Genomic DNA, 14886 nt, shown 5'->3' with positions numbered 1-14886 from the left:
CTTTAGTGTTGCACCACCATGACGTGTGTTTATGCTGTATGTACCTGTACATTGGGACTAATCCCATTCTCCATTAGTATCTGGCAGACTTCAGCATTCCCTCCCAGAGCTGCCCAGTGCAAAGCAGTGTGACCATCCACGTCTACCAGGTCCACACGTGCAGAACCTTTATTCAATACATTTAGACTTCAGTTGAAGCATTTAAGTTACAAGACTTACTGTGTGCAACAGTCAAATCCTCTCCTACCTAGACCATGGACCATAATGTATATAGTACCACTGACACCCACCTTTGATGAGTGTGAGTATAACATCCCTGTGTCCCATCTCACAGGCACGAAACAGCGGCGTGTGTTTCATCACGTCCAGAGAATCGACCATGGCTCCTCTCTCCAACAGCAGCTTCACTGTGCTCACATGGCCTGACAGGGAGGCCGCATGCAGTGCTGTTTGAACACACACACACACAAAGAAAATTATCCCAGATAAGAATACAAGATGTCTAACTGGGCAATAAACACCCTCAGGACAATTGCTCCTCCCTCGCCTGCCTTGTCTTTGTTCATTCATCCCCCTCAACTGCTGCTCCTCTCTGGGCTCTGGCTAAAGCCTGGTCAGTGGAGGGTTAAACAGATAGAGAAATTTAATGAGGAGCAACACACTTAAACCTTGTCGTGGCTACCCCCCCCCCCCCCCTCCTTGTCTCTCTCCAGTCCCCAGACAGTACAGACTAGAGTCAAGTGCATGGAAGGGATCTGGGCACCAGTCAGCTGCACTGCCCTTCACACCGTCTCATTAGCATGAGTCAACCGTCGCATGTTATGCATGCATAAACAATGGCCACCCAACTGAGCAGAAGGGCTATCGCCATGGAGATCATATGTCCTAACAGCCCTGGGGGGTCAGAGTGTGGCAGTAAGTCATGTGTGTCCGCATGTGTGTGTGTCAGAGGACAGTGCTGGCAGTGGTGGGAGTCTATTCAGCGAGCGCACACTAATTTTGCTGACAGTATCATTTCCCTCTCTCCCTCAGTCTCGCAGTCTCTCTAGCACCTTAGGGGGAATCCCCTGTGACATCATCATCCCTAGCCTAAAACAAGCAGCAGAAAAAACCAACAGAACAAGTGTAAAGGTGTCCAGGGCATTTATGTCATCACAGGTGGGGATGGATATGGGTCGAAGCAGTTTAGAGGAGCCTCGGTTCCTCCTCTTGTTTCACAGGCGCTCACCGGTGCCTCCGTACTTGTCCGCCATGTTGATGTCAATGTGAGGCGTGAGGGCCAGCATCGTGCGGATGACATCATCACTGCCCTTCCCAGCGGCCCACATGAAGGCCGTCCTCCCCTCCAGATCGGGTTCATCCTTCACCGACGGGTGGGACAGAAACACACCCACTGTCTCCTACACACACACACACACATATACACAGACAAACAATTACTTTAAGTTTTGTTTGGTTTTAGAGATAGAAAGACACTAAAGATGTGCAAGTCTATTTAACAAGGCAACATCGTAATTCCAGCAAACCAATATCATCATCAGTAAAACAACTTCAAGTCAAATGATGTAAGTAGAATGATAACATTACAGTCCCAAATTTCTAATTAACCATAATTTAACCTTCTTTCAAAGGCTATTAGAAGCTTTGGATCCCACATACTGAACAATCAAGCTATAAAATCTTAAAATATCTTGCTTTTTCCAAGGTCAAGAATGAACTTTGAACTTCAGTTTAAGTATCAAAACATATAGAAACAAACAGCTTTATTTCATTGTCAACAATATTGTATTTTGGGTGGAGTTGCATGGTGCTGACTCATCAGGTTTTCCAACTTTATGACTCACAGCATTGTTGCTTTGAGCTCCATAGTGCAGAGGTGTCGCTCCTTGGCTATCGGAGGGAATTGTGCCCGACGTATTTCTCTCCAACAGCAGGTGGACGATTCTGGCGTGGCCTGAAAAACACACGTAGATGTGTTGGGTGACAGATGAATGAAAAGGATGTAAGCAGCTGGGACAACTGCTCAAACTATACTGTCCATACTGTCCTTCAAAGGCACTTTTATGCTTTTTCAGTTTGCTTTACAAACTGTTAACAGATCAGGAGTCCAGTTCTCCAAGTTGACATAATTCAAGTGTCACTATAGAACTTAGTCTTTGTATGGTGTGATAAAAACAACTTGTGAAAGCCATAAACCTAAAGAAAATACATAAAACATCTTCTTATCATGTGGGTAATAACTGATACTATTTGGCTTTAACTAGATTACGACACAGACTATAAACAGCTAGCCAGTGTAAAACATTTTTTCATAAGAATATTGTTTTTGGGGGAAGTGGACATAATTTGCACATGGAAATCTTTTATTTTCAATGTGTAGCAGTCAGTCAGACAGCAACATGTCACATGCGGGAGGTGTGTCCACTCACCGAGCAGAGCAGCCCAGTGTAGCGGCGTCCTGAAGAGGTTATCATAAGCTGTCACATTACAGCCCTCGTAAGACGTCAGCACCTCCACCACTGCCTCGTTACCGTCGGCAACGGCGAAGTGCAGGGGTGTCCGACCCTCATAGTCCTGCCAGTTCAAGAGGGACTCTGTGGGAGCTGCCTCCTACACACACACACACACACACACACACACACACAAGACAGATTAAAGAAAAAGATGTAGACTGAAGGGTCATGATGGAGGATGATAATGACAGATCACTTGTGTGTGTGAACGCTGGTGTGTACCAGTATACAGCGGACAGTCTGTGTGGCGCTGGGCTCCTGACTGTGTGCGGCCCAGTGCAGAGGGATCTTGCCCTCGCTGTCGGGGATGCCGATGTTGGAATCGTGCTTGATCAGAAGGCGCACATGTTCTGGTCGGTTATAAAACGCTGACCAGTGAAGAGCAGTTTGCTGTAAAAAGAGAAAGCATGCCCGAGAGAGAGAGGGATATGAAAAGAGAGACCAAGATGATGAATGGAGTCGAAAACAGAGGAGGCTGTTGTAGCACCAGATTTGAGGTTTCCATTAACGTTAAAAAAATTACTCCACTATGACATGGCCAGGAAATATGAGGGCTGCGTGCTACACAAAGCTCATATTGAAGATCCAGCGGGAAGCTGTGATTGTAACCCAGATACTGCCTTCATGACGGCTACTGAGCTATTCTGAGATTTGCTGAAACCACTGTCATCTGACACGATGATGCATATTGGATTATTACAAAACTAACTACTGATGTCAGATACACATCAGCTCCAGCAGACAGAGGAGACTGTGTGTTTGTGGTCTTATCAGCAGAACACAGGACAAAGCCGCAGATTGTTAAAATCGTTCACTGCTATGTGAGTGTGTTTATGTGTGTATGACCTCAAATTCCTGCTGCTTGTAACAAACTATCTTCAGTCAGTCAGTTATCTCTTTGCAGGTTATTGGTTAGACGCCCAGACTGGCTGGTTTCTGATTGAGGACAAACTATGAGCAGTTGTAAAGACAAACAAGCTTCTGACTCCTTTTTTGTGTGTCTGTATCTGTACTGTAATACCTTGTTCTTGTCCTGTGTGTCAACCTCTCCGGGTCCGATGTGTTTGAGCAGCAGGGCGAGGGCTTTTGGAGAGGGGTGTCGGGTGGCCAGGTGGAGCGGGGTCATCTCTTCTAAATCTTTCTGCAGCCAGTTAGCACGCCTGGACAGCAGCAGCTTCAGGAAACGCACGTTCCCCTGCAACACACAGACACAGAGATCCCTGTAAGATAGTATCCTATACAAAGTAGCTCAGAAATCAGCAATTCACCTCAAAATTAGTCATGGACCAGCAGCAGTGACACACACACTCCCACACACACAGACTCCCCAGGCTTTTAGCGGTGTCTGGTTCAATCCGCAGGTCATCCATCTTCGTTCACTCCTCCTGCCTCTCTGCTCAGCGTGTGTGATGAGCTGTTAAACAGTAAACAGCGGCTCTGTGGCCTGGCAGAGCAGCTGCTCTCTGCCTGTCGCCCCCCTCCACATCATCATCATCATCTTCATCATCATCCTCAGTTTTGGTCTAAGCCTCTCACCACCGGGCCTCTAGGTGATGTATTGCGCAACAGCTGTCGCGGGACGGCAGGTTGTATGTCTATGTGAGTGAGACGGCGTACATGTGTGTTTTGTATATTTGCCATCCTGTGACCACAACGCCACAGTCTGACGGATCTATCTCGTGTGTGAGCATGCATCTAGACTGTGAGCGTGTGTGTGTGTGTGTGTGTGTGTGTGTGTGTTCCCATCCTCCCTATTCTCAGTCCAATTAGATCGGTAATCCCTGGCCTCTCTCCCTGTCTCAGCCACTTATTGATCAGATGTCAAAGAGACAGGGCTTCCCATCACTATCATCCCCCAACACACACACATACAAACACACACACACACACATACTCACGGACCCCAATAGCCTATTACCTCCCCTCTTTCTTCAATGATATGATGATCCTGCATCAGTATACTCCTGCAAAAAAGCTACCAGTGAGTTGTAAAGAGATATTATTAGCAGCACATCCCACTGTTTTCCTGCTCCATCCCTCTAGAGAGAACAGACCACCCTGTCAAGAAGTGTTCCTATTAACATTGTCTCTTCTGACTGTTCCTGAACTGAAGTGAAAAGAACATCAAGCCTCTAAATGTTGGAACAATTTTCTATCTTCTTTCACAGGTTTCAGTGGCTGTGAAACGGGACTTTCTCCATGCAGAATAATTGATAATGTGTATGTATGTGTGCAAGTAATGCTCATAGCGTCGATGTTTGTGTGGCAGGATTATAACTGAGTTAAGATTCCTCTCCAGAAGCCCTTAGGCCATAACTGCAGCCACTAGGGGGCACTGGCTTCCCACTGGAGCTTATGGACTGTCATAAATTCCCTCTTTTTGCCACCAAACCTTTACTAGATCCATCCTCTTTTTTGAATCCATCCTTTTATGCAGTTTTGTGGATTAACGTGGTCAACTTTATTCAATATATACTCTACCATACCCTTCATCACAAAGAAGGGCTGCCACACATCAGCATTTGTGTGTGCACCTGTGTATGTGTGGAGTCCGTACCTTCTGTGCAGCGAGGTGCAGAGCTGTGCGCTGGCTGTGGTCGGTCTTGTTGACCGAGGCTCCGGCCTTCAGCAGAATCTCTGCGCAATCCAGGCGGTCAGCCAGCACACAGTACATCAAAGGGGTCCGGCCAAACTGGTCTTCACGGTCCCGCAGTGAAGGCTCTGCTACATACACACAGGCACACATGCACAGGCAGACACACAAACACATACAAACCAAGTAGAAAGGGAGGTTGAGGGTTTAAGTCTGAGGATGCGCTTAAACAGAGAACAAGATTTTGGTCGAAATGCATTGATTTTTTTAACAAAGTAGAATTAGATGGCTTGTGACGTACATTAGAAACAGTTTTTGAAAGGCAACTCCTTATACTTTTAACCTTTCATTGCTTCACTTTTATGGGAATTTCCACTTCCACTTTTATAAATAAATCAATTTATTTGGAGCAGCTGGGAGCCATAAGGAAATACTGTACCACTAATAAACTGAAAGACTCTGTTTCCTCCTTATGAAGAGTAGCTTAATTTGCAAAATTAATTTGATGCTCTTCTATATTTTTCTGCCACATTTCTATTCTACAGCCTGAGTAAGACTCCATTTTCTGCATATTCCTGTTTAAATATCAACATAGTTAATTGTTTAGCTAATGCCAGCGCTTTGGAAGAAGGGTGCCTCTGTGCGTAAGGAGGACTATGCTTTAGCAGCAGGAACAAGGTTCCAGCTTGCATGCTGGCGAGCACCTGCTCTGCTGTAGTTTGCCTATGCAAAACCCTAATATCCTACCAGCTGCATGGGTGCTCTGCTGCAGCTGACCCTGCGCTCTGACCTCTCTGCAGATGGTGAAGATGCAAAGAAAATGTCCTTATAGAAATCAATAAAGCATTACAGTATTACATATTAATGTGAACTGAACGCGCTCCTGTGTGTCTGCTTCACCTGTGTGATGCAGCTGAGGTAGTGGTAGTGAATGAATTTGTAATCATTTTTAGGGTTACTTACCTGTGATGAGTTTGAGAAGGGCGCTCCTATCTCCGTTGACAGCTGCAGCATGAACCTGGGAGCCCAGAGAAGCAGGTCCCTGGCTAGATGTCGCTGAGGCCTACAACACAAACAGATGGACGGTCACAACTCAATTTGCAGCAACATACATCCATTTTACTTATCAAGTGTTTAATATGGTGACATTAAGCTGAGCCTAGACGGTTTCCATACCATTTATTTAGCTCTAAGTACACCTCACAAATGGACCCAGTCACAATTAAAGAGTTAATGCATAGTATGATTGTTAAAGTGGCTACTGGGAATCTCAAAATTGTTCTCAGAAACCCAAAATTGAAATAAATATTAGGTAACTGCCACTTCCACAGACACCAGTAAAATTTTGTCAATTTAGTTTACATTACACCTCAAGCTGAAGCAGCTAGTTAATGCTCCTGCTGTAGCCTAAGTTGGTGAATATCGAACACAATTGAGGAATAGACATAAAATAATTATCCTTAAACATCAATCATATTTTGTCCAGATTACAAACACCTGAAGCTCCGTTAGCAGCCAACCACACAATAAAACAGATAGTTTCTAATATCGTAATAAGCAAGCCCATGTTTGCTGACAGTAGGGAGTGTGTGTGGTTGTATGTGCACACTGTGTGTGTGTGTGTGTGTGTGTGTGTGTGTGTGTGTCTGCTCCTGCTGAGGGGGTTAAATCTCTTCCTGGCCCCACTTAACCAGAGCCCAGTGAAAGCTGGGTAATCTGCAGACAGGAAGCAGCTGGGGAGGGTGTGAGCGTATAAGAGGGGGGTCTCTCTTCATGTCTTATTCATGTCTCATTAATATTGCAACATGCTTTCCTGTGCGTGTGTGTGTGTGCATGAATGTGCGTGTTTAGAGATGTGGGACAAGCCCTGCGGGGCACAACACAGAAATCAATTATTGCCCCTAAACACATAAACGCTAGAGGCACAAACTAAACCCATGCCACAATCTTGAGATTTCTCCAAGACATTTTCATTAACTGTCACACAAATAGATCCGAGGCATTACTTATGAAAACTGAGATATAAAAAACTGTTGATAGAGAAAATCTGATCGGAATCATCAATAAAATAGAGGCAGATTGATTACACAATCCTTAAAACTTTTAAACTCTTGGTCAGAAAAGTTAGGGGATCTGAAGGGAGGAGGGAATACTCCGGTGTCCTCCATCCTTCCTTCTCATCCTCCTCTCGCTCCCCGCCGTCACCTCATAAAGAGTGCTCCTGTAGACACTGCGTGCAGCATGGCAATTACCCATCATGCTCGCTGCTTTCTCACGCTCTGCCAAGTAGTGGCGGCAACTTAATACAGGTTACTACATTTACTGCAAAGTAGGTAAAGGAGGGTGAGAGGGAGAGATGGTAGATGCAGCACTTAAAGGTGTGTGTGTATGTGTGTGTTTGGCACATGTGCCACGTCATGGGAAGTGATTTTCCATGAGAGAGTTTTTACAGGGACTTTGCCAGAATCAACCACAAGCATCTCTAAACATCTCCAATTTACAGCGATTACTCAGTCAGTAATGCACGTGCATGCACGCATACACACACAGTGTGATAGTAATAATAATAATGATACATTTAATTTGTACCACACTTTTCATTCATAGTGAAACTCAAAATGCTCCAGTATTAATAACACAGAACACACAACATAAAGAAATACTGCCTCGTGGTTGAATGCCTCCACCAACCACTCAAGTGGCATTTTATATCCATGTCTGTCCAGACTCATATAATATTTGTAGTCAAGACTTTGAAGGAATTTAATAAAAGGTATTACATGTGTTTTCCTTTTATGTGTTCACATGCTCGGCTAATAAAGCTGATTCTGATAGAACACAAAGTTGTAGCCATGACAGTTTATAATGCTTCAGATATGGATGTTGCTTCAAAGAAGCTACAAATTCTAAAATGTGGATGCTTCGCACACATCTTCAACCCGGCAGCACAGAAGATCTATAAAATCACAAGCACAGCACCCAAGATTAGTGTCACCAATTCAGTATCTGACCAAATGTGAAATATAGTCACAATCTCCCCTTCTGTTCCTGAGTTATGGTGTTGAATAATGGGCAGAAAAGTGTTTTTGCAGAACATTATGATGTCACAGTGAAGTTGACCTTTGACCTTTAGGATATAAAATGTCATCAATTCATTATATTAGACATTTCTGTGAAACTTTGTCATAGTTAGCATATGAATTCTTGAGTTATGGCCAAAGACAAGTTTTGTGAGGTCCAAGTGGACATTTGTGCAAGATGTAATGAAATTCCCTCTATGCGTTCCTGAGATATCGCGTTCATGAGAATGGGATGGGCATGAGGTCACAGTGACCTTGTCCTTTGACCACCAAAATCTAATCAGTTCATCCTTGAGTCCAAGGTGGATGTTTGTACCAAAGTTGAAGAAATTCCCTCAAGGCGTTCCTGAGATATTGTGTTCACGAGAATGGGACGGAGGTACAGGCAGAAGGACAGACGGAGAACCCGAAAACATATTGCCTCCTGCCACAGCTGTCACCAGCGCAGAGGCATAAATAGTGATAATAGTTAAAACTGGAGTGTGGGACTTTTGTCTCCCCCTTCTGGCAGTGAGAGTACAGGGTGGCGCATGGCTGTGATTGCCTGACACAGGCATGCAGCACGCTCTCATGTGCACCCTGAATGACAGGCACACAGAGATGGCCGGTAAAATCTGATATAGTTAGACGGTCCGCAGGCCCAAAAACATATTTTTGACGGCCCACTGGCACACCGGGATTTTTCCCAAAACAGTATGCCCTATAGCCAGTACACCACTGGCCATAATCTACTGTTGCGGCTGTAAAACGGTGGATAAGTTGTTTTGAGTGTCACACAACCACTGCAAAATGACTCGTTTCACTATCAGAATTTGGTCTATTTGGTCAGATAACATTTGGAAACTCTAGAAGAGCCACACAATTAACGGCCAAACAGCCAGCACGGGAATGTCGCCCCTGACATGAGATTTAAAAACTCCATATGCTGTGAAATACAGAGAGATTTAACTGGCCGTGATAGGCTTAATCAGCATTGTGTGAACTTGTTTGGCAAGGGCTTGAATGTAATGGACGTTCATTTATATGTAAAAGTCCTGCACTGCAGGTTTAATATGAAAAAACCCTCCTGAATAGAAGGCCTTTTTTTAAAAAAAGAGACTAGGTTCTGTGCTGCCCTCAGATGGTTAGGAGGGCTGTTCCACAAGTGTGGTGCAAATACTAATATCTAACACATGCAGAAATAACTAAGATGCCATAGCTGCACCACAAACAAAGTAAAATCATGATTCTGATGTTAACATCCTGCTACACAGAGAAAAATGAAGCAATATGATATTGACTCTGCTTCTTTTCAATCATGACAGGAGCTCATTAAAAACTTTTCCTTGACTTTTGTTGACTTATTTTGATCTTTTTTTTTGCATTTTTGGAGTCAATATGAAAGTCCCCCACCTGCTACAATAAAAAAATATGAATTGATTTATGAATAATCTTAGATGCAGGAAAAAAAAAGTCATAATTTTGCCAAACACTGACAAGAGGGACACACGTCAATACATGAATTGATGTGAGGGACATTCAGATTGCAGAGAGCAGGCAATTAGAGTTTCATGAGGGCCTGAGTGTTTTGGAAACACCTACAGTGCATCCAAATTTGGCTAAAAAGGCTTTTGAGATGCAGTGTCTGAACTCAAACAAAGGAGGCTGTAAAAACAACGCCAGGTCCTGTTGAGAGGTTTGGAGTGGTCTCATTTAGCCATTCATACGTATTCCTCAGGGAGCACTCCACTTGTTAATATGAAGACAATAACTCAGAGTAAACTATTGATCATGGGCTGAGGTCCAGACCAAGTGATTGTGCATCTGTATAAGTATTGATTCATGCTGATGCTGACATTATTTAGTCTTTATTCATATTCTGCCTCATATAACCACAGCGAGTTTAACAAAGAATCTAGACACTTCCACGAAACCTTTCAGCAACACTACAGGAGTGCTGTGCACATACACACTGCTGCCACCTGATACACACACACACACCAGACATTTACTGTAACTAACACTTCAATTGATGTTATTGAGACAGACAGGCACAGAAACCAGGGAGTCAAAGTGTGTGTGCACATGTTTGTGCACAAGTGTGTTTGTCTATATGTTTCTCTAGCTGTCTGTCACTGTGATGGTGTCTGGTTTTGATAGAGGACATAGCTAGGGCATGCTGGGTAAGCAGTGGGGAACAGAGCCTGAGCCTGTGGCCTTTATTTCTATTCTGGACGAGCACACACACACACACACACACACACACTTTTTAGTGTATTTTCAAACAGTTTATACAGTTAGAATAGAGTGCATTCAGGGTCTTAGCCAACATGGGGCTATTACAGGTGCCAATACCACCTACATGTCTCTGTGTGAGAGTGTGTGTGTGTGTGTGTGTGTGTGTCTGATAGGAGATAGAGGCTTCAGGGATCAGTCCCTGAGTTTTGACTGACAGGTAAAGAGGTGGGAGGATGGATAATATCAGCCCACAGGGATGCCCAATCTGTAAAGCCCTATTTCTGGGGGACTTCCTGGTTCCCCAAGGACCAATGAGCTGGCTCCCTCAGCTGGGGGCCGAGCCCTGGAGCACAGCGGGGCCAATCAGCAGGGGGGGAGAAGGCTGAGTGACACGCAGATCTGCTAATTTACATCATTACCACAATGCATCCCGACAAATGAGCCCCCAGGGTGTGAGCCAATCACCTGGGAGAGTAATGCAATTAGGCGGGACCACAGCTGTCAATCTCACAGCCATGGGGGTCAGGTAGTGACGCCTGTGGCTAAAACACCCCAGCCCGCTGTCTGTCGTTCACACACACACACACCATCTATACATGCACACACACATATACAGACATACAGAGAGGGAAGACAAGAAGCAGCGGTGCAGATATGAAGAGATTTATGAGTGTGTGTGTGTGTGTGTGTCTGTGTGTGTGTGTGTGTGTGTAGTGTGAGGGACACAGTAGAGGCTGGTTCTCTATCTTTCTCCTGAGGGTGGAGGGTAGGAGGGAGTCAGAGAGGGAGGTGGTGTGTGTGAATGCTCGGGGGACACAGAGATTGACTTGTGTCCTCTGAGAACTTACACCTGAGCGTAAGTGTGTGCATATCTGCATACATCTGGGCGTGTGTTCGTGTGTGTTTACATTTACCCATGTGTTTTTCGTCCACTGGGGCACAGTGTTGTTTATACTCAGAGTTGGTGCTCTGTGTGTGAGGACTATGCCAACAAAAGGGGGAAGAGGGCGTAACCATAGGGGAGCTAAAACTGGTGTAGAACGGCCCTGCATTTGACTGGCATGTGAGCGAGCGCTGCTGGTAATGAGGCTTATCTTAGTCTCATTAGGTGTAGTGATATCATACCAGAGCGCTCCACCAAGTCGATAGGGTTCTGCCCAGCATGTTGTTAATGTTTGTGGTGTGTGTGTGTGTATTTGTGTGTGTGTGTGGGCTGGTCGATGTTGCTGTGACTGGCAGACTGTCAGAAGGTGCTGGATATTAATCAGAGGCACTAATAACACCCCGGCTCTGTCTCAAAACACTTTCGCTTACCCTCTGCATGGCTTCAGTACTAAAAGGGAGGAAGAGCGCAAGACTTTATAAAGAAAAACAAGCACACAATGTCTGCAACGGCGAGCTGATACAGCCCTTCTCACCTTGTCTGTGTGGTTAAGGCGCTGTTCGAGACACTCTGAGAGTTAGGGGAGCTGTGTGTTTTGTGTCATCCCATTATATCACTAATGAGCAGCCCTCAGGAGGGAGGGGAGAGAGAGACAGCAAAGCGGACAGAAAAAGACAGACGAAGAAGGGAGACGGAGACCAGCTTAGGGACTTTTTCCTCTTCTGCCCTCCATCCCCCTCTTCCCCACACCTCTGAGTCTAATTGGACTAAAACTGTGATCTAATTAAATGTCCAATTAAAGTGCAGAGAGCAATGTGCCCACCGGCGAATCAGAGTACAGGGACATAATCAGCTGGAAAAACAAACAAAAAAATCAATGGGAGCAATGCGAAATGGAAAAAGATGGAGAAAATCAGAAAAGGGAGGAGAGGGTGAAACGAGGAGAGGATAGAGTGATAGTGTGATAGGACACTGTGCATCCCATCTTTAGACAAGGTTAGCTTACTTCAGAGAATACACCTGTATGACACTGAAGAAAATAACTACTAATACATCACTTGATTTGCCTTGAAGCTGAATACAAGACAACACAGGCTACTGACAAAGTTTCTGAATTTCATGTGACAGAACAAAAGTAACAAAAGGCTGAATCTGACAGCAAGAAGACATTATTATACTGCACTTCAATCTCTCAATCCACAAAGAAAAATATAAACAATTTTGATTATCAGTTAATCAATAAAATCATTATTAGTCAAGCACCAATATATACTGGTTAAGGCTTCTCAAGTGTGGTGAATTGCTATCATATCGTTGTAAATTGAACACCTTTGTGTCTTTTGACTTTCAGATGATGCACACATTTTGATGATATTTGGGTCTTGTAACTATAATAGGCATCTGTCATTATCTTTACGGATATTTCATAAACTAAACAATCAATTAGTCAAGAGAAAAAACAGTTATTAATCAGTAATGAAAATAAGTCCAAATAGATTAGATTAGATTAGCTTTTGGCCTCATATATATCTCACTCTTGATTTTCAACACTACTGAGCTTCTGTAAAAATTATACAATCCCCATTTGTAGTTTAAGGGCTAAGATGCTGACCATTAACTGCACTGTACCCACTGCAAGTCCAGCTGGGGACCTTTGTTGCATCTCTCACTCCCTCATTTCCTGTCGATTCTCCACTGTCTTTGATGAAGGCTTTAAAAATGCCCCCAAAAAAAAACACTTCAGAAAAGAAAATAACCCCCAAACAATGCCCACTAAGAATGCAGGCGACTACATGAGGATTTTGCAAACAGGAACCAGAACAAACAGATGCTTAGAGCCATATCCATCGATTACTTCTTACTTTACATCCAGTATAGAGAAAAAATACTTTGTCAATAAATATCACACCTGTCTAGTCTATTCACTTTTAACTTATACAGTTTTGAAGTTTTGGTCCTGCTGTCTTTTTAGAGACACATAGCGATGATCACATAAATCAACCATTTCTGTCAGAATAAATTTTAAATCTTAGATCTTGACATCAGTAAACTTATAGTAGTAACATATACTGTAGTGCTGAGTAATATATTAATATTTGTCATCATCAACCATTATAATCATATCATAATTGTTTTTCTTACTTGTGATATACAACTTTGATGTCCAACGAATAACATAGATTTCTGAAATATTTGAGAATTGTACCAGAAAAAAATTGTTCCAGTTTGAATTCACATTACCAAACGATCTGATGCACTAAACACATAAGACAATTCAACCAGTGATTTTTTATACCTTAGCAGATATAGTGATATATATATATATATATATATATATTAATACTGGAAGAAGACTTTTTTGGTTATTTATTTTGTTCTATAATGCCAAGCACTAAGAACTTTACCACTGATATCAGATGGAGGGAGTGAGAGAAATCTTCCTCTGTCTCCATCTGTGAGTTGCTCTCACACTGTGAACCCCCTATGGACAGCTTTAGCCCATAAAATATTAATGCTGGGATTCAATTCAACATTACACCTTAATCTCCTTAACAATTAGGCACACAATTAGGCTTGTTACATGTAGTCTCAAATGGTTTTGACTCTTCGAAGAGAAATATAAACCGGCAGTAGAGGTCAAACACTAGAGTAACCACTGACTATGACAGCATACTCAGATAAACAGACATTAAATCTGCATAGCTGCTCTTTGTGTGTTGGATTCTTACCATAGCTGCGTTAAGGGGGACACTCCAGCAGATGTTCCCCAGTTTAGTGCATCCTTGATGGGTGAGGGTGCACGTCCAGGTCCCCTACCTGCCCTGATCCTGGCTCCTGCCTGGGAAGAGAAAGAGGATCAATCACATCCTGAGAACAGCCCACCTGTTCACACAATTAACTGCCAGCATAACACTGCTACTGTGCTGTTTATAGACAGTGGGTGGATGCTTCAGAGTGACAGATTCGTCTAATCTGATGAGGTGCAACAATTTTTTGTTTTAAGTTACAATCTTTGGTTTGAAGTTTTGGAGGTGGTGTTCAAATAAGCAGCAGCTACACTACACCATTTCTGTTTTGAGGAACCTATGTGCAGAGATTTTGAGAGAGTTGAGCATCACAGTAGCTGAAGGTTTTAACCTCGACAAGTTTTCTGCCGCAAGATATCTTTCTGCTGATCCACATAGAAATGCACTGCTACATCTGTTGGTGAAAACAGGTCGAACTTAGTATTGCAAAAAGTGAAGCAAAATGATGCAACTCGCCCCTGTAAAAGAGAAATCAGTTATTCATAAGCGTACTAAAGAAGCCCTGGGAACAAATGTGTGACAATGTATAAACGAATAATCAAGTTAATGCTCTTGTATGCTCATTAAGTGTTGTTTCCACTACCTCTTAGTTGGTGTTATATTTACCGTTTTGTTTGCTTTTCTCTCAGATTAAAGTCTTTAGAAAGTTTTCTTCCAAGGCGTCCCGTTGAATCGCCACCGTCTGAGTAACAAAAAAACTACAACTCCCATTGCCTGATTACAACGCAACAATAATAACGCCATGATTGTAGTTTTCCAGATCATCCAGGGTTAGCCGTTTGGCGACGTTGAA

At 43.5% G+C, this 14886-nt stretch overlaps 1 protein-coding gene across 3 annotated transcripts in view; it reads right to left on the bottom strand.

Annotated features, from left to right (window-relative positions):
- Window positions 1–14851, bottom strand: part of invs (inversin) — a 22167-nt gene extending 7316 nt beyond the window's left edge. Inside the window, exons 1-11 of one of the 3 annotated variants that reach the window (XM_044358265.1) lie at window positions 14700–14851; window positions 14016–14125; window positions 6070–6169; window positions 5071–5237; window positions 3535–3708; window positions 2736–2903; window positions 2430–2610; window positions 1845–1954; window positions 1229–1400; window positions 291–446; window positions 45–166 (exon numbers count right to left, since the gene is read on the bottom strand). In XM_044358265.1, the coding sequence (XP_044214200.1) occupies window positions 45–166; window positions 291–446; window positions 1229–1400; window positions 1845–1954; window positions 2430–2610; window positions 2736–2903; window positions 3535–3708; window positions 5071–5237; window positions 6070–6169; window positions 14016–14018 (1353 nt within the window). In that variant the 5' untranslated portion in view covers window positions 14019–14125; window positions 14700–14851. Of the gene's footprint in view, window positions 1–44; window positions 167–290; window positions 447–1228; window positions 1401–1844; window positions 1955–2429; window positions 2611–2735; window positions 2904–3534; window positions 3709–5070; window positions 5238–6069; window positions 6170–14015; window positions 14126–14424; window positions 14634–14699 lie in introns of those variants that run through there. The other 2 variants (XM_044358267.1, XM_044358266.1) reach the window with 2 other exon arrangements.
- Between the last annotated feature and the right edge of the window lie 35 nt (window positions 14852–14886).

Source organism: Thunnus albacares, chromosome 8, assembly GCF_914725855.1.
Source record: "Thunnus albacares chromosome 8, fThuAlb1.1, whole genome shotgun sequence".
Lineage (NCBI taxonomy): Eukaryota > Metazoa > Chordata > Actinopteri > Scombriformes > Scombridae > Thunnus > Thunnus albacares.
The sequence above is the reverse complement of the archived record's forward strand: the minus strand, read 5'-3'. Positions and strand labels throughout refer to the sequence as shown.